Source organism: Crocuta crocuta, unplaced genomic scaffold (genome assembly GCF_008692635.1).
Source record: "Crocuta crocuta isolate KB4526 unplaced genomic scaffold, BGI_CrCroc_1.0 scaffold31, whole genome shotgun sequence".
NCBI classification, from domain to species: domain Eukaryota; kingdom Metazoa; phylum Chordata; class Mammalia; order Carnivora; family Hyaenidae; genus Crocuta; species Crocuta crocuta.
Window position 1 is genome coordinate 15,056,032 of NW_027528362.1, and position 23,060 is coordinate 15,079,091.

General features: G+C 57.9%; 1 protein-coding gene across 1 annotated transcript in view; it reads right to left on the reverse strand.

Annotated features, from left to right (window-relative positions):
• Positions 1-247: 247 nt before the first annotated feature.
• RASA3 (RAS p21 protein activator 3) overlaps positions 248-23,060 on the reverse strand; it is a 75,419-nt gene continuing 52,606 nt past the window's right edge. Inside the window, exons 10-23 of the mRNA XM_077753948.1 lie at positions 22,675-22,823; positions 21,858-21,972; positions 20,822-20,896; positions 19,984-20,107; positions 18,816-18,922; positions 17,925-18,002; positions 15,800-15,877; positions 14,942-15,015; positions 14,116-14,222; positions 13,590-13,672; positions 8,323-8,531; positions 6,621-6,724; positions 2,190-2,373; positions 248-1,656 (exon numbers count right to left, since the gene is read on the reverse strand). Coding sequence (XP_077610074.1) covers positions 1,581-1,656; positions 2,190-2,373; positions 6,621-6,724; positions 8,323-8,531; positions 13,590-13,672; positions 14,116-14,222; positions 14,942-15,015; positions 15,800-15,877; positions 17,925-18,002; positions 18,816-18,922; positions 19,984-20,107; positions 20,822-20,896; positions 21,858-21,972; positions 22,675-22,823 — 1,563 coding nt within the window. The 3' untranslated portion in view covers positions 248-1,580. The remainder of the gene's footprint in view (positions 1,657-2,189; positions 2,374-6,620; positions 6,725-8,322; positions 8,532-13,589; positions 13,673-14,115; positions 14,223-14,941; positions 15,016-15,799; positions 15,878-17,924; positions 18,003-18,815; positions 18,923-19,983; positions 20,108-20,821; positions 20,897-21,857; positions 21,973-22,674; positions 22,824-23,060) is intronic.

Consider the following 23,060-nt stretch of genomic DNA (forward strand, 5'->3'; position numbering starts at 1 on the left):
GACGCCCGTCTCCAACCCTGGAGGTTCCCAGCCGGACACGGACCCATGGCACTCGCAGTGCCTGACCCACACCTCTCCATCCCAGAGAGCATGTGGTTTCCAGCTTGATCCAAGGCCCACAGCTGGGCGTCAGTCAGAGGGAGGTCACGCACCATCACAGTGTGACACGCGGCTCCACCACGCATCCCCAGCTCCCACACGTGCAGTTACCAGTGGGTGAGCCTGGGAAACCAAGCCAGTCCTCAGAAAGAATAAAAGGTCTGTTTTAATTGCCCAGTAAAATACATTGCAAATCATTAGTATCTTATAAACAGAAACATTAAGTTACAAATCTGTGTTAAAAATTGCAGTTCTGTGCAGCCTAATAGCTGTGTGTCCCAAGGTTTGGTTTTTGTAACATTTTCCCCCACCATTTTTGTGACAAGTCATGTTACCATCTGCCATCAGTCGGTAGGTCTGAAGGCCAGTATTTGAAAGAAGAGCAGATACGGGCACAAGGTCTACGTGTTCAGACAGTGCTTTCCAAGTCTCCAAGGTGAACTGCTCCCCATCAGGGGCCCCAACCCTTGCAGAAAAGCACCCTCCACTGCCTGGAAGCTTCTAGGAGCTTCAGAGACACTGAGACCCAGAGGCACGTTCCCTGGGGACCGTGGAGGGCCTGCGACTGGCTTCTGGCGGTGCATCTCGTTCCCGCTGTCGCTCTGCTGTGGCGCCCTCCCCTTTGATGGTACAGGTCTAGATGTTTGAGGTACTTGATATCAAAGAGCTCATTAGAAGCAGTCCTTTAAAAACATTAAGAAAACCAGCTTGAAAATAACGTACATTTCTGTCTTAAAAACCTCCCCCAAACTCCCACACGGGGCAGCCAGTGCGGGTTCTACTTCGAAGCCCCGCAGATGGCAAAACAACAGCTCTTGCTTGAAGGGGGACTGTGTGGACACCCGGCCCGCCGCTGGTGCTGGCAGTGTCTGCAGCCACGGGACGGGACCCCAGCGTCGGGGACGAAGGGCAGACTGCAAACCCCACCCAAGTGCTCGCTGCCGAGGACCCCGCCTCTCCAGAACTTCAAGAGCATCCTCGAATTGTGATCTTCGTGCAGCCACGCGCCATGAAGCCACGAGTGGACCTTCCAGCCAGAACAACACCGCCGTCAAGGCTGAAACCGGAGGGCCGCCTGCCCACGGCCGCCAGAAGCCAGGCTCGTGGGAGAGAAACCACGCTACTAACGTCCGGTCTTGTGGAAGCGGGAGGTGAAGGAAGCGTGCCCGAGGGCTCCGGGGCGCAGGCACCGCAGAGCCCAGCGGGGCGAAAGCGCACGGACACGGAAGCGGAGCGCTGCAGAGGGCGCGGCGGCCCCGGCGCCTCGCTCCAGGAAGGCCAGGTTGGGCCACCGGCCACCAGTGTGAGCAAAGTGCACGATGGCCACACACACAGGCCCGCAGAGCCCGGTGCGCGTCATCTGTGTGAGCTGGAGGGTGCGGGCCCCTCTCCCTGCGGCTCCGCCTCTCGTCTCTCCTCTGCCCCCGCCTTCGGGGCTAGCGGCTCTCCTGGGCAGCTGCTTACAGGGCGGCCTGCGGGCTTCAAATGGAATGGGTCGAGGTCTCAGACTGCTGCCTGATGTAGCTCTGGAAGCTCTTGTCTCCGATGGGGTGCTCCCTGCCAAGGGGGGATGGGGGAGAGGAGAAAGTGAGGCACGGTCCCCCATCTGCATGTTTTAATACTCTGTTCCGTGTGGTACATATTCATTGCAGTAAAATGAAAACCACGACATGCAAAGAAAAAAAAGTTAGCTAGAAATCACCTATAGACGTGTAGGTGTGGCCTGGAGAGAGGCAACTGTGTGGACTTCTGGCCCAGGAAAGTCTAATTTCAGAAGCAAGTGGGCTGGGGGCAGGGGGCACCAGGGGCAGGGGGCTCTGGGGGCAGGAAGGTCTGGGGANGGGTCTGGGGACAGGGGACTCTGGGAGGCAGGGGGCTCCGGGAGGCAGGGGTCTGGGGGCCCTGGGGAAGGGTGGTGCTGTCCCCAGGACACTGTCCAGCACATCCTGGGGAGTACAGTCAGGCCCCCCTGAGAGAGACGGGAAGCCTGCCGCATTGGTCCTGGCTGCACGCAGGCGGCTTCAGGTCGTGCCCCGCCCCCAAGGGCTCCTGTCAGCCGCGTCCCCTGCCATCTGGTGCCCAGTACTCACTGGCTCCCGTACTTGGTCTTTCTGAACTTGTCCCTCTTGTACTGGGCGTGCTCCTGCTCCAGGGCCCCCACCCCGCTGATGACCTGCTTCAGGGTCTTGTAGGTCTCCTGGGGGTCGTCGATGATGAACGTGGAGTACTCCTCCTGCTCGGGGCCGTCGTACACAGACCTGCTCCCACAGGCCTCTGCAGCGTGGGGAGAAGGGCGGGGTCAGGCCGGAACTCGACGGGGCGGCCTGCTCAGGGAAGGGCTGACCATGCCCACGCACACCACACAGCGGCAGGAGCCAGGGTCCGAAGCCCCATCCCAGCCAGCCCATCTCCTGGGCAATCGCACCTGTTCCCGCCCCCCATTCACCAAGCCGCGGTCTGCTCCTGGACGCTCCGCCTGGCTGGGGTCACCCGGGTCGCTCTGGGGAAACGACCTCAAGGAAAGCCCCCTCTTAGACAGGGGGTGCCTGGACTTCACTCACTCCGGTCACCCAGCATTTACGTGCACACCCCATGGCTAGACACGTGGGCACAGGGTGCGTGAGAAGCCATCCTCACGGGCGCCACTTCTCAGCCAGTCTGTGCTAGCAGCTTCCCAGGACCTCTGTCACCCCACCTGCTAGACAGGTGACTTTCTCATCCGACCACCTCACCTCTGCTGAAGACCATGCTGTGGCCTTCAGGCATCCATAGGAGGCACCAATCATCTGGGCTGGGCCCACCTCACCAGCCTGTCCCCTATTACCTGAGCTGGGCCTGACCCCCCAGCCTGTCCCCAACCACCCGAGCTGGGCCTGACCCCCCAGCCTGTCCCCAACCACCTGAGCTGGGCCTGACCCCCCAGCCTGTCCCCTATTACCTGAGCTGGGCCCATCCCCCCAGCCTGTCCCCAGTCACCTGAGCTGGGCCTGCTCCCACCTGCCTGCCCCCAATCACCAGAGTTAAGCCCTACATTCCAGGGCCACAGATAGACCAGGTAGGAAGGCATGACCTCTGTACAGCGCCCGGCCTAGCTGAGCCAGGATCTGAGGGCTCCTCATCCTGTCTGTACTGCTGTTTCATTATCACCAAAGCTCTTATGTATGCTTTACTGTCTTTACTTCCAAACCAGGAAAAATCCCCTCTTACTGAGAAATCACAAGTCTGTACGAAGGAAAATTGGGAAGATTTAAAGTTTCAAAGAAAAAGAGAATCTGATGTGAGAAAGATAAGCAACTGTAAATATGAGAAGAAAGTATGCAGAAGAGGAAAAGGAGGGGAAGAGCCTGGTGGACGCCCAGGGTGTGGAGTTCGAGTTCAGTCTTCCTCTTTTTATGTAAAATGCAGGGGTATGGTCTCCAGAGCCAGACTGCCTGGGTCCCCTCCCCAAAGCCCCCACTTGCGGTAACAACCTGTCCTTGAGCAGTTTACTTAAGTCCGAGCCTTAGCAAACCCTTCTGGAAAATGGGGACACCGGTGTTCTGAGAGTGTACTGCACCAGGGCCTAGCAGTACGTGCGAGTGGTTATAAAGACAGAGGGACGCAGAAGAGGCTCACGGCCAGCACGGACAGGTCAGAAGGGACACCCCCTGAATAAACACACGTCCACGACCAGGTGACCAGAAACAGAGATCTCACTGCCAGGGCGCTGCTGGCTGGGTCAGCAGACACCTTCAGAACGCAAGGGTCTGCAGCTTCCTGAAGCCTTCGGGGCCCCGAGCAGAGGGAAGCGGGCAGAGGTGGCACTGGGGGAAGGACACGGGTGGCTGGGGCCAGTCACCTGCTCTGACTGCCTCACGGGGGTTGTTTCATCAGATCCTGGATTGACCCAGCACCACCTCCACCCCATCTCATGGAAGAGGACATCAGGGCTCGTCTCAGGACAGAGGCCTGGGAATCCTGAACAAACCCAGCGCAGGGCACTGAGGAGTGTGGCCCACGTGGGCCAGTGCTGACAGTGACTGAGAGGCCCAGACCCAGGAGGCGGCCCGAGGCCCGACGGCAGGTGGGTGAGGCATGGGCTCAAGTCCTCCCACGAACCTTCCCAGCACCCTGATAGATGGGCACTCGTGCCTACTCTGCAGACGAAGAAGCCAATTGCTATCCCAGGTAAGGGCGGTGACCTGCTGTCACCCTGAAACCCTCATCTACACCATCCTCAGTCCCAAGACTGGAGTCAGCTCTTCAACCAGGACCCGTCAGGCCCCATGCTGACTCTTCCCTGCCTGACGCACTGGGTTTCGCTGTCAGCAGACCGCAGGTTAAAGAACCAGGGGTGCCCAAAGAAGGATGGCCAGCTGAGCCCATGGCATGTGAGGGAGGAGCAGACCGCACCTCTCCTCGTGCACAGGCAGCTGTAACAGCGTCCTCCGAGCGCCAACGGCTGCCATGCCCAAGAGGAAGGCACTGACGATGTCAGGTGGACATAAGCCCCACGGTCCCAGGGCTCAGGAAGACAGTTTGACTTATACTAAAGGGATAAGTATTTGAGATACTAAAGGGAGTGTCTCAAGATGATTAGATTTTTCTGACAGCAATCTGCCTCAAAGCAGCACTGAGGCTCCGGGCAGAGGCCTGAGGACTGTCTAAGAAGTTGAGTCCATAGTACAATGCCTGGGTGAAGTATAAGGTGTCCAATCATGTTGATGCTCTATGAACACCTGTCCATATGGTTCCTATATTGGGAGGGAGCCTGAATGTGCAAGACCTCTTTCCATTACTGCCCATCCACCATCCACCCATCATCTGTCATCAATCTATCCATCCATCCACCCATCACCCATCTACCTATCATGGATGCCTATCCATCCATTCGTCCAGAAAACAGGTATTCAGTTCCTCCTTGAATTCAGGCACTGGGGCAAATAAGACCTGCCTCTGCTCTCAAAGGGTCAAGTGTATTTAAAGGTGAACAGATCAGAGATGATTATCATGGTAATGACAGAGATAAACCAGGGTCAGGAAAAGCTCCCCACAGGGAAGAAACACGACAAGCAGGTACAAGTCAGATGAAGGGGCCTGGGGGTGACATCAGGGGCAAAGGCCCAGGGGCTTGCCATGCGTGATACTGGAACATCCCAGGCAGCCTGGCCTCGCTGGAAGCAAGAGGGAGGCCATGCATGGAGAGAAGCTGCTGGAAGATGGCTGGTAATGCAAGGCTTAGTCAGCCTCCTTCACGAACCCCACACGGTGGCTTCAACCTCTGTAAGAGTTCGTGATGCTACCCTCCTTTGTCCTGTCCTCAGTGGGTTGGGAAGGGGCTGCCATCCCTTGGCTCCCCCACAAATGTCTTTGCCACCCTGAGGCCTGGTGTAGCCCCAGGGTCGCTGCTGCACGGCCTCCGGGAACCCTGGATCCAGGTGCCATGTGTGGCACTTGCTAGAGGGGACCCACTGGGGTGGGTGTGGCTATGCACACGTGCACGGTTGTATGAGTGTGTGTGTACACGTGCTGTTGTCTATGCATGTCTGCACGCCAGCATACGTTCTAGCGTGTAGACACGGTTGTCTTACACGTGTGTGTGCATGTCTGTGTGGCTGAGTGTGCACCGTGTGCCCAGAACAGGGCATGCACCCCGAGGAATGTGGTCTGAGGCTGCACGAGGGGACTGAGCTCACCATCAGGAAGCTCACCGTGGCAGGAGCACCAGCGCCGGACCCAATAAGGTCCAGGCTGAGGCCACCACTGACGCCGCCGGGTTAGAGGAGGGTGGAGAGAAGGGAAAATATCCGACGGGCCTATTTCCAGGTCCACTGAGCTCCTCTTCACATCTGGAGTGTGGATCCCAAATCCCTGAGTGTGGCTCTGAGAACGACCACACCCACCCAGGGACAAGGTGGCTCGTCTGCCTCCCAGTGGGCTCTTCTCATGTCGGCCCTCCTGAGTTACAGCCCCGACCAGTCGGGGGCCACCTATCTGCCCCTGCATCCGAGTTACAGCCCCGACCAGTCGGGGGCCACCTATCTGCACTCCTAGGCTCTGTAGGACAGCCAGGCAGTCACATGTGGAGGACAATCAGGCTGCATAAACATTACAGCTGGAGCCCCCGACGTGCACCTGCGTCCACACACACGCACACGTCCCTCTGGACTCTGGTATTTGGGTGTATGGAAGGTTGTTACATGCAGGATCTTCTCAAGATTTGGCAGTTTGGAGGTTGCAAATGAAATTATCTACGGAATTTCTTATTAAAGTAATTCCGCTACAGAGCTGCCTCACCTGAAGAAAGCACTTCCCCTTGGAGCTGTGAACTGCATGTGGGCCACACAGGCCCAGGGCACCTGTCACTCTGCGGAAAGCTCCAGGTGTCACTATCACCTGCAATCACGTGTGACGATGCCCCAGACTGTCACCAGGACCCAGAGCTGCCTGCGATCATGTAGGACGATGCCCCAGTCACTGTCACTGGGACCCAGAGCCGCCTGCAATCACAGAGATGACGCCATGACCCCGTGCTGCCTCACCTTGCATTTTCTCCAGTTTGCTCATATAGGAGTTAAAGAGGGAGTAGATGCGCTCCGTCTCTCGGTCCCCATCAATGTCCAGCTGGATGTTCGCCGGGAGGCCACTGCCCGACAGCAAGACAAGAACAGAAAGGACAATGATGTGAATGGTGACATCCCTGTTTTTAAAGCTCCCTGAGGATGACGGAGCGATCCAACGCCGAACTCCCTCCTGATGGGGCTGCGGCGTCCGCCTGCGGCCTGTGGAATAGTCACGAGCACTGAGAAGTTACCATGCACAGCCCGAGGGCCCGGGGGCCTCAGAGCTGCTGCGACAGCAAGACAAGTCAGACTTGTTTTGCCATGAAAAGAAATGGCCTGGAACAAAAAGCCTCTCCCTGTGTTGCACTTGGGCCGCATGCCCTGAAGGGTGGGGTCCCTGCTCCTCTGCGAGCCTGCCAGGCGGCTGGAGCTCCTGCCCGAGGGCACGGCGTGCCCCACTCCCCACACACAGCGCTCAGCCTCTGCCGGGTGGGGCCTGGCAGGGGTTTCCCCGGGTCTCTGCTGTTTCGTCTGTGTGACCCCCCAGCCCCAGCCCCGGGAGCTCTGCGGGTCTTCCTCACACCCACACCCACACCAGACAAGTCACAGAGGGCACCCAGGCCTTCTTCCAGAGATGGCAGAGGGGAGCCCCTCAGGGCCCGCAGGCCCAGCTAACAGGGGGCAGGGAGACAAGGGCAGACCTGGTTTCCACAGGAGGGAGGGCGTGCAGATGACAGTTGCAGAAACTAAAGTGGGTGTGAGCAGGTGGTGGGGAACTTCCGGTCTCTTCTTAGAAGAAGCCCAACAGCACCCTGCCCTGGGGGTCTCCCCGCAGCAGGGAGCCCCCTCCTGTACTACCACCCACCCCCAAGGATCCCTAGGACCCCGGGCAGAGCCCAGACTCCTGACAGTCGACAGAGCCCTCGTAAGGATGCACTCTCTCATGTGCAGACCCCCCAACAATCGCAAGAACAGCCTAGGAGACTCAGCTGTGCATCCGTATTTGACAGCCAACGCAGCCTCTTGGCCACACTTCCCCGTAGAGTGCACAAGCCAGGCAACTGTGCCTGGCCACACTGTGGCTGTGAGACAGGGAAACTGAAGGGACCCCATGAAAACATAGCCATTTTTTTCCTTTGTTCCTTTCCAGCTTCTCTTCCTGCTGGGGCCTGCACACCTGCCCCACTCTACACGTGCCTTGTAATGCACATAGCTGTGTCCTCCTTGTAAGGGACAGGGAAGTGATGCCGTCTTCGGAGTCTTCCAGCACAGCAGATAACCGCTACGGAGCGACCAGGCAGGGCTGTCATAACTGTTCCCCAAGACCACTGACTCCAAACACCTTGATGCCAAGACCCCTGGCTTGAGGGAGTAAGTGACCTATGACAGACACCCGGACCCTGTCCTTGTGCTGACCAGTACGAGTCCACAGTTGTCAATAAAACCCCAGGCCCTAAGTGAAGAGGAGACCCCTGCTCCTTCCCAGAGTCTCCTGGATGCTCTGTCCGTCTCTCTCTGTATAATCAGGAAATTGTGTTCTCACTTCCTGCTGGCTCATGTTTGATTTACATCCTGCATGAGCCCAGGACCCTCTTGGCTGGTGCTGTGGGACCCTCTGTCTGGGTGCTCGGACCTGGCATCAGCGGGGAGGGCTCCGGGGGCCGGAGGGGCACACACCTACCCGGTGCAGGGGGAGCAGCCCGGAGCCGTGTCCGAGGAGGCCCTGCAGCAGAGCCAGTGGCCGTTCAGGTAGGCGGAGGGGTGGTAGACAGTGAGGCGTTTCTTGTTGCACTGGCTCACTTTGGTGAGGATGTCGATCCAGGCCTTGGCCTCCACACAGTTGTTGGCCTGGATGTACAGAGCTCGCTCGGGTTGGATGACCTGGAACATCTGAGGAGGCAGCGAAGAGGCTCAGAGAAGCCACACAGCAAGGCATCCGGCCCGAGCCCCGGGGTCATTATTCTCCATGCGGACAAGCCCAGGGGCTGCGGAGGGAGGGTGGAGCCCAGCCAGAGGCAGGAACAAGCCCAGGGGCCGTGAAGAGAGAGGCAGAGAGAGGGAGGGACGGAGGGTCCGAAGCAGGCTCTGTGCTGAGAGCAGAGAGCCTGATGTGGGGCTTGATCTCATAAACCATGAGATCCCGACCTGAGCCGAGGCCCATGGTCAACTCACAGGCTGCCTGGGCGCCCCGTTTCTTCTGACCTTTAAGCTGGGGCGGGCTTTTGCTCCAGGTGTGTCAGCGCTTATCATGCTCACCTTCCGTCCTTACCCACACCTGCCTTAGGACCGTCGTGTGTGCTGTTGTGTCCATCCCACCCCCCGACCACCGGGGGCTCGTCTTCGTTCCTCCAGGTAGGCGTTACTTCCTCTGTGAGGTTTCTTAGAGCCTCCGCTGCCTTTCTTATTAGTCATTCGACAAACATCCCTGCATACCAGGCACTGCCCTATATTCTAGGGACATGGTGTGGCCCAAACAGAGTTTCTATCTGCATGAACTTCCAGCCAGCAAGAAGGATAAAAAAGAACACAAAGTGCAGGGGCTGTGTGTGTGTGTGTGTGTGTGTGTGTGTGTGTGTGCTTGTGTGTTGGGGGAAGGGTCAGGAGAGAAACTTCTAAATAAACAACCCAGCTCAGGTTAGAAAGATGACCAAGAGATAATTAAGGGGCGCCTGGGTGGCTCCGTCGATTAAGCATCTGACTTCGTCTGCGGTCATGATCTTGCGGTTCATGAGTTCGAGCCCAACATCAGGCTCTGTGCTGACAGCTCAGAGCCTGGAGCCTGCTTTGGATTCTGTGTCTTCCTCTCTCTCTACCCCTCCCCTGCTCACACTGGGTCTCTCTCAGTCTCTCAAAAATAAATAAAAAACTTTTAAAAAAGAGATAATTAAGCTGAAGGGGAAAGCAGAAGATGGAGAGTCCCAGGCAGAAGGACCACTAAATGCAGAGGTCGTGGGGCAGTGGGGACAGATGGTGCAGAGGTCCTGAGCCCAGGGAGGGCCGGGTGCTCCCAGCAGAAGCAGGCCTTATGCATACATGCACTGTTGCACAGGCTTCAGACTGCATGAATCTGTGTATGGCTGCGATCCCCCGTGGAGGGTGAGCCTCTAGACAGGGGAGTTTTGTCTTGATTGTCCTCACAAACTGGCCCCTCTGATGGGGCTCAGCGTGCCGCAGGCCCGTCTCCCAAACAGACACCGGCCTGTTAGTTAGTTAGCACTGTACGAACTGGCTCTGAGGAAGTCAGCAGGGAAAACTAGCTGATGAATAAATGATGCTAAAATTAAGTGATTTTCTAAAGCTAAACTGAGGGCCTGATGGAATGAAAAGGCTCACGCCTGTTTCTAGGACACTGTCCACACTGGCACCCTGCTGTAACATCTGGGGACGCCCCCGGCCGAGGGCGTGATGCTCCCAGCCCACCTTCCTGGAGGCGGCAGCCTCTGTGCCCAGGAAGAACCGGGTGCAGACGCCCAGCACTACGGGACGTGGTGTCCCAGATCCCGGAGCAGGTGTACGGCGTGAACCCTCAGGTCCAGGAAAACATACCCGTCTGCCATGGGGCACCTGCTTGCCCAAGACACTGCCTCAAATGGTTCTGCGGGGGCAACAAGAAACCCGCTCAGGACAGTGTGGGAGCTGCGTCTGTGGGCTGGGCCGTCCAGCGGTGGGCAGACCCCTCCATCCACCCAACCAGCGCCCCCAACTGGGCCGTGGGGTCAATCTCAGACCCCGACGGAGATGTGAGCTCATCACGACTCCCCCTCTACGACCCCGGGCCAAGACCAGCCCTGAAACAGACCTGCTGTGTCCCCCACCAACAGTGTGGCCTTAGACACCTACTGACTCCTGACTGATGAGCTGTGCCGATAAGCAAGAGACAGCCAGACACAGGAGACAGGAGACAGGTCAGAGCCCCTGTCAGCTCCCAAGAGGCAGAACCTGCATCGGGGGCTGGTCCTCCCAACCCTCAACAGGGCACGTGCAGCAGAGACTGCGGGGTGACACAGTGTGCAAGGGCCATCCTCCCGGGGCCACTGGTCACCGTGGAGGGCTCCCGGGGTCTGAGGAAGGTTCTCAGGCAGCACAGAGCCGCTATAACATGTAATTCTCCTGAGGCCCCAGCCCAGTCCGTGGCTGGCAGGGAGGCAGCGCTCAGGAAGACACAAACAGTGAGACAAACGACCAGAGATACAGGGAATGGAGGGCTGGGCCTAGGGCTGCAGAGGGACAGCGGGGTCAGGCTCTCAGCACAGACAGTCAGGTCTGAGTTCCTGGCCCCCACGTGATGGTGTGAGCTCCTGCAACCCCCGTCCGAAGCCACTGTGAGCCTGCCTGCCGTCTGGAGACTGGGCCAGAGTTGTGACTCCCCCTCGGGAGGGAGGGTATTGGGGAAGAGGCCTCCCAGGACATTGTGCAAACCCCAGACCTGGTGTCCAAACAGCTCTGTGACCTCAGAGAGCATGGACTCCAGGGTCCAGAAGGCGCCCATGCTGAGCACACACAGAGAGCATGGACTCCAGGGTCGGGAAGGCAGCCCCGCTGAGCACACACGGAGCATCAGCTAAGCTACCTGTTTTCCTGGACCACCACTGCTTCCAGAGCACAGGAAGTCATCTGTCCGAATCTGTTTGTTTGTTTGCTTGTTTGTTTGGGGGGGAGAGGCAAAGAGAGAGGGATAGAGAGAAAATCCCAAGCAGGCTCCACACTGTCAGCATAGAGCCCGACTCAGGGCTCGAACTCACAAACTATGAGATCATGACTTGAGCGGAAATCAGAAATTGGGCACATAACCAATTGAGCCACCGAGGTGTCCCATCATCTGTCTGAATTTTAAAGGGAAAAAACTTTAAAATAGGCAACACCCTGATAACACCTCTCTCCTTAAGGGACTATGTCTTCTTGTGCAAGAGCTTCCAAATTACCACCCTTAGTTTAGACCATTGGAGGGTCTGGCTTGACTGGGCCTTCCCCCAGGAATGCACCGTAACTCAACACATCGTAAGGGAATGAATCGATGCTGAAGAGGCCTTGGGATGGTGCTTTATACACCGTTAGCTGAGCAGCGAGCCAGGAGCTGGGAGTATGGGCATCACTGCAGGCTTGGGCACGGAGGCTGCGAGGGGCCCGCCCCGCCCCCACAGTGGGGCAGTCCCCCATCAGCGTCTCAGGGAGAACCGGCCAATGGGCCTCTTTCCACCCACTGCAGCCTCAGCCAGAAGTTCAGATGGACGAAGAGCTGCAGAGAAACGCCCGAACCAGGGCCTCAGGCAGAGCCCGGCTGTGGAAGGTGGAGAACACGCACACTCTCCTCCAGGGGGAGCTGATGGTCCCACCCTCACAGCCCCACATCACAGGCTGGGGTTTCTTTAAAGCTGGAAGGCCAGGGAATGAGCTGCAGCATTGTAATTTTTAACTTTTATTTATTATTTACTCCCCACTGTGCTCTAAAAAAGACTGCAGCTGACTTGTATGAAATCAATCTAATAAAACAGAAAAATATGAAAAAGTATTTAGAAAATTAGGAACAGAGGGGCACCTGGGTAGTTCTGGGTGGCTGTCAGTTGAGTGTCTGACTCTTGATTTTGGCTCAGGTCATGATTCAGGGTCATGAGATCGAGCCCCGTGTTGAGCTCTGTGCTGTGTGTGGAGCCTGCTTGGGATTCTCCTTCCCTAAGCATGTGCTCTTTCTCTCTCTCTCTCAAAAAAGAAAGAAAATTAAGAACAAAAAACCAGAAATGGGAACAGACCAGGGAGAAAACAGGACATAACTGTGCAGGTTTCTGGGTGGAAACATTGGGCCCTGTGCTGAGGGCTATGAGGGTTAAGGGCGGGCTGTGGGGTTAAGGGAGGCCTGTGGGGGTTAAGGGCGGGCTGTGGGGGTTAAGGGCGGGCTGTGGGGGTTAAGGGAGGCCTGTGGGGGTTAGTGGTGGCCAACTGTATCCCAGGCATCTCACCACCTGAGCTCGGAAGGGACGGGAGTGATGGCGCTATTAGAAGCGCTGCCACTTCCACGGCCACACGGCGCAGTGAGGGGCCCCATCCCTCAATGACATGTGGTCCTCAGCCTTAACCCCGACCCTAAGCCTCCGTGGGGGACGGAGCCCTCTGTGGCAGGGAGCCAGGAAATAGTAGCAAAGGAATGAGAGAGGCAGGGAGCCACCGTGAATGGGCCAGAGCCCGAGAGGGACCGATGTGGACACAGCTCGGCGTGTCTCCCATGGTCACCACGAGCAAGTGTCCTGACAAGACACACCCAGGGGACGCGCTCCCCTCTGTGGGATTCCTGGCCTGAACCTACCACGGGGGACCACCTGGCCCTCCCACCCTGAGGGACACCTGCAAGAAACTGGCCCGTGCGCTTCAAAAACATCAAGGCTCTGGAACACAGAGAAAGGCTGAGGAATGTTCCAGATCAAGGACACGACAGAATGAACGTGTCCCTGGGTGCCGGCTCGGGGACACACAACACGTGTGAAGACTGATACAGGATGGTTGACGGCGAGTTGGCACTGGCCTCCCAACTTCGGCGGCTGTTCGGGCTACACATGAGGAAGTTCTTGTTTTCAGGGAACACACCAAAATATTTGTGTGGTTCAGAAAAAATATATGCACACGGAGGATGACGAAGAGATAGAAACGAAAGAATACGTTCAGCAAACGGGAAAATGCAAACAACCAGCGATTCTGGGTCAGGGGACCCAGGAGTCCTCCTCTATTCTTGCAACTTTCCAGTGAGTTCAAAACCAGACCAAAATTCAAAGTTTCAAAGAAACTCCACAGGGCTCCAGAGCCGGTCCGTGGCCCCCCGAGCTGTCAGGGAAGCACCTTCCGGCAGGTTCTGCTCGCCCCGGCCAGCCCAGGCGGGAGGAGCCAGGCTGCTGGGCTCCAGAGCGGGTGCAAGGGAGGCGGGGTGCGGGTGGGGGCCCACCGCAGGGACACTGCACTCACGTTCTTCATCTTGAAGGACTCCTCCTCCAATCTCTCCACTGCCAGAATGTTCTCAATGGGAATGCTGCACAGGGGCTGGTCTCCTGTAGCAGAGAGGGGCTCTTGAGGGGCGGGCCAGAGGCCCCCCGTGTAGGTGGGATGGTAAGCAGCAGGCAGAGCACGGGCTCGAGGGGTTTGGGGCTGGGACGCTGCAGAACAGCCCGGCCTCACACTGTGTGCCCAGCGGGGCCCGGCGCTGCCTTCCAGGAACCCTAAACCCTCGAGCCACACGCTATTAGAAGCCAGATCTGGGGGCACACAGCCAACATGGGACCTCGGCTCCTACGCCTGGCGCCCACCTGCCCCCAGCCCTGCCCAGGCCACCCTGGTGGTTATGCTCCTGTGATAAGAAACGGCTTGCTCTGAGGGACGCTCTCCATTTCACTCCAGAAAAGCAGGCGTTTAACCCATCAGTGCCGTAAACAAGACTCTGGGCCCTCTGAATAAAGTATGTGAAATCAAGCAAAAAGCCAATTTTTCTCGTTACCTTTGCTTTTCTGGTAGGTAAATTCGTGGTTGGTCAGGCGGAACCATCTTTTCTTAAAATTCTTCATCCCAAAGCGTTTCCGTCCTTGCGCCCTCTTAATCATGAATCTGTGTGAGCAGGAGAGGGGCTGAGGCTTGGCACATGCACCCCCCCAACAGCCCGAAGTCACGTCTGCAACATCAAAGTAACTGCCCCCTTTCCATCTGTGGCGCCGGATGCAGCCTGCAGACTTCTGACATCTTATTCTACTTGCAAGTGACAGGATTAAAAATCAAAAGGCAAACATCTCTACTTTTGAAAAGTTTAGTCCCTGTGCTGGTATCGACTTTAAGTTACAAGCTGGCAAGGACACCAGGCTCATCAGACCCTGGGACGGCAGCCGCCCATGGCCATTCCCACGCTGGGGACATCGACCACAGATGCCCCTGAGGGGAAAGGGCCACGGCAGGTGGCACCTCCAGAGGTGCCTCTGGGAGGGAAAGAGCGACCGGAACACCTCCTCCCTGGCAGGGAAGAGATGCTGCAGGGGTGAGGCCCCGACGGCGGCATGAACCACGCAGGTGGCTCAGCCCCTCCTTCCCTTCCTTCTGCCACCGGGCGTTTCTCCCCTCACATGACCCGCGGAGCACAGGCGTGGAGAAAGAGAAGTGAATAGTACCATGTCTCAGACGTGCCCTGCATGCATCCTGGTGGACCCGAGGCATGGACAAAGGCCACGCCTCTCCAGTCTGGCCACCTCTGTCCTGGGAGGCCACCAGCCACGTGGGCGGAGGCGCCTCAGTTCGCCGCTGGGACGCCGGGACATGGCAGCAGACGCAGGACTTACCCTTCCTTAAGCAGGATGGGCTGCTCTATGCTCTTGGGGTCTCTTCTCCCAGAAGACGAGATCAAGTCCAAGAACTATCGTGGGAAAGAAAGCAGACGCTTAAAGAAAAAGTGGCTTGAATACACTCCTCCTCTCGCAGGAAGTTCGCCAGGACGAAGTCTTTCTGACAGCACAGCAGAGACGAAGCGGCATGTGGATTTTGGACAAAAGTCCTGCCCGGAAGCTTCCGCCCGACCCCCCAGGGCGGGTCTCACGAACCTCAGCTGCTGCCTCACCTGATAGCTGCCAAGCGTCAGTAACATCTGGAGGCCTCCCTCCTCGGCCTGACTCTTCCATGACCCACCTGGGTCCCCTCCACCAACTACACATGCCCCCAGCCCTGTCCCTTTGTCCCCTTCGAGGTCCTGGCTTTTGGGAGTTCCAATAGATAAATATGCATGACTGTTTCTAAACATCCAAGAAAAAGTAAAGCTTTCCAGAAAATATTCTCCCCACATGCCATGTCTCTAACTCCAGGCCTGGGTCCCCGGGATCTGTGACCCTGAGGCATCTGTGGGGTCACCAGGAGCAGAAGGCAAGGAAGGGCAAGGTGAGGGGTTCGCAGAATAGACAGGGCACGCCACCACTTGGGGAGAGGGACTCAGGGATGAGGTGCTGGGTCCTGAAGAGGAGTGGTCAGGGAGGGGCTGCGGAGGATGGTCGCTGACACTAAGGGACCAAATGCTCCGGACTCTAAAACGGTTCGTGGTCAGTCATGTGTTGTGTGAATTTTAACTCAATCTTTTAAAACGACTGTTTCTTAGGAAAGACGTACAACACGGGGGCAGTAAGTCTACGTTAACTGATGTGGACACTTACGTTTTTTACCGCATCAGCGTATTTTTGCTCGTTGAAGAATTCATAAAATGCAGCCATGTAGGATTCCTTAAAACTGGCCTAAAATGAAATAAGTTACTCAGCAAAGGCCCAGGAGTCTCTGGGCTCATAGCCTCAAACTGAGAAATCTAGAGGCACAGATCATGACCAGCTTCCATTGTGGGGACTCAGCGAAGGGGAGAGAGCAGGTCTCTGGTGGTGGATGGTGAGGGCACATCGCTGCCCCAGCGCTCAGCCCGGGCACAGCCCACGGCAGCCACACAAGCCACTGAAGCTATGTTTGGGAAACCCAACTACGAGTGGGGGTTCCTCAGCTAGTTCTTGCTACAAACAACCCAATACCCCTGTCCGTGTGGACACTAACACCTGGGTTCCAGGTCTACGGAGCCTAAACTGGCACCCAGGTGAGGCTGCTCCCAGAGCTCTTCTGTGATGGGGGGCAGGAGTGGGTGGGGCTCCCAGAGCCCTTCTGTGATGGGGGACAGAGGTGGGGGTTCCCAGAGACTCTCTGTGATGGGGGACAGGNTGGGAAGGGGGTCCCAGAGCCCCTTCTGTGATGGGGGGCAGGGGTCAGGCTACTCCCATAGCCTTTCTGTGACGTGGGAGTGGGGCAGTGGGGCTCACAGAGCCCCTTCTCTGATGGTGGGACAGAGGTAGGGGCCTTCCAGAGCAGCGGTATGGGGGCTCTCAGAGCCCCTGCTGCGACCAGGGCAGGGTTGGGAGCTCCCAGTGTGTGGAAGCCGGGGCAACCCTTGCAAACACGTGCAGGGGCTTCAAAAGAACCACCCATGACACTCCGCCTCCAGGGAGCACCCTTTTCACATGTAGGTCACTTTACTGTTTCTGGACGTGCAAGGAGGTGGGCTTCGTGCAGACCTCAGACCCAGCACGTTCTGCCAAGTGTCCAGCCACCACAACCGGCATGGATGGACAGAGAAGAGCAATCAGGCCCAGCGGCTGGCCGGCCACCACACAGTTCTCACTCCAGTTCACAGACAGCCAGGCGTTTCCCCGGAGGTGGCTGCTTGTCTGCCAGTGACCAGACCCCACAAAGAAGAGAATGAGGAGTCAAGCCTTTCCAGACAGAAGGGGCGGCCCCACGCCACCAGATCAGTCGTCCCTGTGGATCCAGCCTTGGGCTTCAGCCCCAGGGAACACGCCCGCTGTCCTCGGACCTGCCTGTTAGGACCCTCGTTCCTGGGGCTGTGAGGCCTGGGGCAGACCCTCAGGGCCAGGAAGGATGGCACACGGTGCTGCGGGCTGCCCATCAGGGCGCAAGCCTGCCTCAGGCACGGACGTCCTCAGATGCTCAAGGCCAAGGCTGCTGCGAGGTCTCTGAATGCCGACACGGCATGGATGCACTAGCCACCCCTTCAGATGATGGTAACACAGCACAGGCTACTGTACTATCCCTCCTCCTCTCCCGCTGCATGTCGGTCCAATGTGACTTCAAATCCACTTATTTATGACAAAAATGAAACTGTGGCGGGGAGACGGCCTCCCCCGTAGCCGGTAAGCAGCCGGACCTCACTGGACGTTTGTCAGCAGAAACGTGGAAGCTCTGGCCCGGGGATACCGAGCCTGTGAGGGCTTCAGCTCCTCCCCTCGGCCGTGTTCCCTAGCAACAGTTGCTCTAGCAACAGGGACTTTTACTTCTGTCTGGGGCCTGTGTCATTGCTAACCCTTCTTGGGAAGACACTGAATTTGGACTTTATTCCTTCCCCCTCCCCCTCCCCCACCAACCGCCTTGCCTGGAGCCCAGGGGCATTAATCCATCACTGGTTCGGGCTCTGTGATTTCTTTATTGCTTACTAAGTCATGCTACCGGGCTTCTGAAATATCATTGTGAATTACAATTCCCACTGTGAACCTGCGTTAAGTACATGATTCACAAAAACGAACTCAGTCTCTGAGGATAATTTGCCCCCAAACAAAATAATCTCAAAAAGCAAAGTTTCACAGCTCAGCAGAGCAAAGAAGTGCTTGCACGCTGCTGGAACGTGCTCTTTATGAGCACGCTGGGTGGGCTTTATTGTTCCTTCTCCTTATAACTGTGTTGAACACACACTCTTTTGTGTTGAAAAGAGGGAATGGTTAAATGACTTACAGATTTTGACTTGGACAAGCTGCCAAGCGTCTGAATGGTCTTGGAGATCAGCGTCAGCGTCCGTGACGTCTGCGGGTCCTGTCAGGCGGGAAGGGGCAACGTGAGCTTCCTTTCAGTTTTACAGAAATGCTGTGATTGAACCCAGGATCATACAGCCACAACGTGGATGACGTCACCTAAAAGGCCCCCAGCACCAGCGTGCGGCCGGCAGGTAACAGGAAGCAGGCAAACACCGGATTTGGGGAAGGTCCCTCTAGGTTCCTCGTCCACGTGCTCTGGAACCTGCTCACAGTGCAGGCTCCGGGGCCACCGCGGACTGGGCCTCAGGGCGTCCACACGGCCCCTGCCGGGCGCCCCGCAGTGCAGGGGAGGACAGTGAGGCCGACGCCAGCCAGGTAGGCACAGGGGCATCTTCAAAGGAGCAGTTCTGAGTCCCTAAGGCCCGGGACGTCCCGCTTGCCCTTCACAGGGTCTGGAGGTTTAATCTAAAACCAACAGATGGAAAGGGCCCCTCGAACCCCCCGCCCTGCACTTGCTGCCAAGCGCAGTCACCTCCCGGCGCTCTCCACGGGCGCGTCACTGGTGTGGGCGCCCAGGGTCCGTGGCCCTGAGGAGCTCCGTGTTTGCTGACTGACTGCATATATAACTGAATGTATCCAAGATCATAAATGCTCCATTTTCCTCAGGGTGGGAGTGGGAAGTCCTGGTCACAGCATCCAACTGTGTTTACAGGCACTGCTTAGAAAAGCTGCTAAACCTTCCTGTGGATAAAGGGGTTCAGGGCATGAGGCTGTTCACAGTCCGGCTGCCCTCCTGGCCCCGCTTCCTCCAGCGCACCTGGGGGCTCAGGCAGGCGCGTCTCCTGGTTGACGGGGGCGGACGCTCACTTACCGTGTGGTGAGGCGTGAGCTGGAAGAGGTTGGGGGACAGGATGGCAGGAGCGAAAAACCTCAGGAAGATGAAGCTGCTCACGGCGGTGTACCTCACGTCCAGGTCGTCTGTGGCCAGGACACAGACCAGCTCAGCAGGCCCTCCGCGGGGGACGGCAGTGAGCCTGGGGGTCTGTCCGGCGACCCTGCCCCTCCCGAGGGTCTGCCCTGCGCATCGTTGCTCTCCCGTCACCATTAGTAAGAGGACCTCTTGGTGGTCAGGCTCTAACAGATAGGAGCTGGCTCACCAGATGGCCAAAGTGAGGCTCAGGGGTGCTCAGTAACACCCCCACCCCCACCCCCGCCCGGCAGCAGGTGCTCTTCACGGGCTCTGAAAGCAGGGTGTCCTGTCCAGAGTAGGCGCAAGGCCAAGGCTCCACTGCTGGAGAAGCTGGGAGGTGCCCCGGTGGGTGGGTGGGAGGGAGGGGGTTTCTGTCAGGTCCATGGGGACTGCGCTGGGGCTCAGAGGTCCCCTGAGGCAGCGGGACACGCCTGCGCTGACTCATGGATCAGAGCCATGGATGGGGACAGGATGAAGAGCCAGGCACCACACCACCCCCTCCTTAGCCTTCTAAGCCCCGGCCTAAGCCAGTGCCCAGCCTGCATCCTGGGCCTCGCTTAACCTGACGCTTCCCACCAGGGCAGGACACCGCTGTTCTGCCCACGGGTAAGTCTGCACAGGGTGGCTCCCGGTGCCTCCCTGAGGACTTGGCAGAATTGGAAAGGGGATTAATCCCTGCGATCCATCTTGCTTCAACTCCAGAAAGGGCTCATCTGGTCTTTCTTGAGAATTCAACAAGGCTGACCTGCATGACATGGGGCGCTGAGCATGGCCTCGACCTCCCCATCAGAACCGCTGAAAACCAGGGATGGCGGCTCCTCTGACGGGAGAGGCCCAAACTCAGAGAAACTCATGCTCTGTCCTGAATAAACCACTGTGACAAACCCTGGCCAGCTGGCCTTCCTCGCGGGGGCTGAGTCCAGGCTCTCCCAGGGCAGCTGCACATGGGCTCTGGCGCTGACCCAGCGGCTACGGCTTAGAACCACCTTTACGTGGACTCTGAGCATCTCTTCCCTGCCTTTCGGTGTCCAGTGAGGGGCTGTGGGTATTTCTGGAAGGGGGGACTCACCCTGGAAGCGCTTGGCCGCTGCCTCCCGAAGAGAGAAGAAAATGTCACACATGACAGTGGGGCAGCTCACTCCCGACTTGGTGATGACGCTGAAGATGCGGTCAACATACTGCCGAAGATTCTCCTGCAACGGGATGCAGAGGGGACACCTGACGGCGCCTTGCGGGTCCCAGGTCGGCCGCGTGGAGCACTATGACCAGGCCCTCTCGGGCACCACAGAGTCGCACGGGGAAATACGGGAGCTCTGGGGTGCAAACAAGCACCCCTCCTGGTAACTGGACACAGAGATACAATTCCCTGGAATGCAGCCCCCTGGCGGCCAGAAGTCTTTTCTTTGAAGGCATGAAAGGGACTTAGCATGACCTGGACAAATCATATGAAAGATTAAAACATGAAAGTGACCTGTCACATCAGAGAGTTTTGCTGTTTTAAAAAACAGGACACCACTCTGCACGGACCCAGCTGGAGGCGGCCCGGGTTTGGGACCCAGGTCTGTTGCAGCTGGAGGACAGACCAGGCCGAGAAGAGGCCAGGTCGTGAGGCCAGCCTGGTGGGGAGGCTCTGGTGCCCCCAGGAGAAGGGAAGGTGCAGGAGCCAAGCGTGCCAGGCTGGGAGGGCGCTGGTCAGCACAAGGTGGCAGACTGGTGGTGCCCTTCACAGCTGCTGAAATGGCCAGTCTCCCCACCACAGGCTCCGGGGGGCGTCCTGCGGGGCACGTCCCAGTGGGGCCCCCACCCGAAATGCTAGGAGGTGCGGAGCACCCAAGGTGGCCCCGGGCCCCAATCCTACACAGGGGTGAATGGCTCCAGAGGGTGTTGAACAAACCAGAAACCCTTACCATGTTGTTCTCGAGGTTTTCTCCATCTTTCAGCTTCACAGGGTCAATTTCACAGGATTTGTGGCTCTGGCATATCTAGAAGAGCATTTGGGACAAGGAGTGAGCGACACAAAGTCCAGGGTCACAGGCAAGTGCAGGTCGGGGGCCTCAGGCTCGGGACGGACATCGGGAGCCACAGCCAGCCTCAGAGGCGGCGGGACGAGGGCCTTCTTCACTTGAAGGCCCTTCCGGGTCAGCTCACGCAGCATCAGGCTTCATGGAGTTTAAACATGTGATTACTTCAGTGCGGCCAGGCCTTCGCCCGCAGGCCAAGCTGTGTGATTTTAATGCGAGTTTAAACTGCCTCATGTTGCAAAGAGCCTGCGTTTTATGAAGCTGTCTGGGCAATGCTGCTCAAGATCCTGTCAGAGGTCAGAGCCACGTGGGAAGGAAGCGTGTGGTGAAGGGCTGTCCACAGCCTAGAGGCCGCAACAGATAATCGGCTCACAGATTCAGGGGTGCCCATGCCTAAAAGAAAGGGGTGTCCTCGAAGAACCAGTTTTTCTCTTGCACATCCTTTTGTCTTTACTGGAATGATGGATTTTCTGAAGTAAGCATTTTTTTAACATTTATTTTTGAGAGAGAGACAGATCATGAGTGGGGGAGGGGTAGAGAGGGAGAGAGACACAGAATCTGAAGCAGCTCCAGGCTTCAAGCTGTCAGCACAGAGCCTGACATGGGGCTCGAACTCACGAGCTGTGAGAGATAATGGCCGAAGTTGGACACTTAACCGAATGAGCCACCAGGTGTCCCTGAAGTAAGCATTTTCTTACTTGGAGAAAATGAGGGAGATTTTGGAAAACACATGGAAGGTCCCTGTGGGGAGGCTGGGAAGGAGGCGACGTTAAAGTCCCAGGTCTTCACACAGGGGTCACCCTGTGTGCCACCTTCTCTGCATCTGCCTGTCGACCACAGGGACGCACCAGTGTGGCGGGGGAGGGGGGTCCTTCACCCCCGTTCCTGCGGGACCCCTGTGCCGGCTGGGACCCGGACTCACCTCCTCTATGGTGGGCTTCAGGGTCACGTGCAGGTAGTGCATCCCTGCGAGCTTCATTGTCTCGTCGATGCACTTGGATGTCAATGAATTTCCTCGGAAGATGGTGTTGGGGTCCCTGTAAAACAGTGTTGGACGCAATTCTCTTTCAGGTAACAAGGTGTCAACAGAAGCAAGGCCTGTGAGCACCTGTCCTTGGGGGAAGAGGCCCGCTCACCCTGGCCAAGGAGACCGCCCCAGGGACTCCACAGCTGGGAATGCTGGCCCCCAGCCCTGCCTGCGTGACAAGCCCTACGCTCAGCAGAACATCCACACACCCACTGCCTCGCCCTCGTGAGGGTGGGTTTTGCACCAAGTTCACGCCTCTAAGGACCAGGCCGGGGTCACATAGCAAGTGAAGCAAGACAGCGACTGTCTCAGGCTGTGCTCCACGCCTTCTCTCACCTAGGGCGCGTTCTGGATCTTTCTGAACCAGGAGCTCCAGGGAGAGATTCTTCTTGGCAGAATCCACCCCCATGGAGTGGGCAGAGGTCCTGGGGCAGCAGCGACCCAGCCCCCTGCTGTGGGCCCAATAGTGAGCCTGAGCCCGCCCCCAAGGCAACTACAAGTGGTGCCCTTGCTCACCCGCTTCTCCCTCACACACCTCAGGATTTCCAAGTGAAAAGGTGTGCTGCTGAGGACCGGTAAGTGTGTCTCAGGAAGAAAACCTCAGCCCGTACGGGTCTCCTTAGCCGGCCCAGCCCCGGGCTCTGACCAGTGCAGAGGGAGACACCTGCTGCCCAGGTCACCCAGCCCCGCCCGCGCCCGGCCGCTCACTCACTGGGTCCTCCGGACCTCGGCGTTGGCGATGGCGCTGATGAAGGGCACGACCCTGCCATAGTGCAGGAAGAGCCTCACCAGCGGGACGGCCGCCTCCTGCTTTTCCCTGCACACCTCACCCAGTATGTGTGCCGCCGATGCGGACACCGGCTGTGGGAAGGAGAGACACCATGGGACCCCAGTGCGAGCCCCCAGCCCTGGGGCTGCTCGGCGGGCTGGGGTCTGGACGTGGTCTGGGGGGTGGAATCGGGCTGGGGTGGGGTCTTGAGCGGGGCTTGAAGGGGGCCGGGGGCTGGAGTTGGGGTCACTAGCAGGACCCAAAGGGGGTTGAGGGGTGGAGTCGGGGTTGGGAGGAGAGCCAGGCGTCAGCAGGTGGCCCAGGGCGCT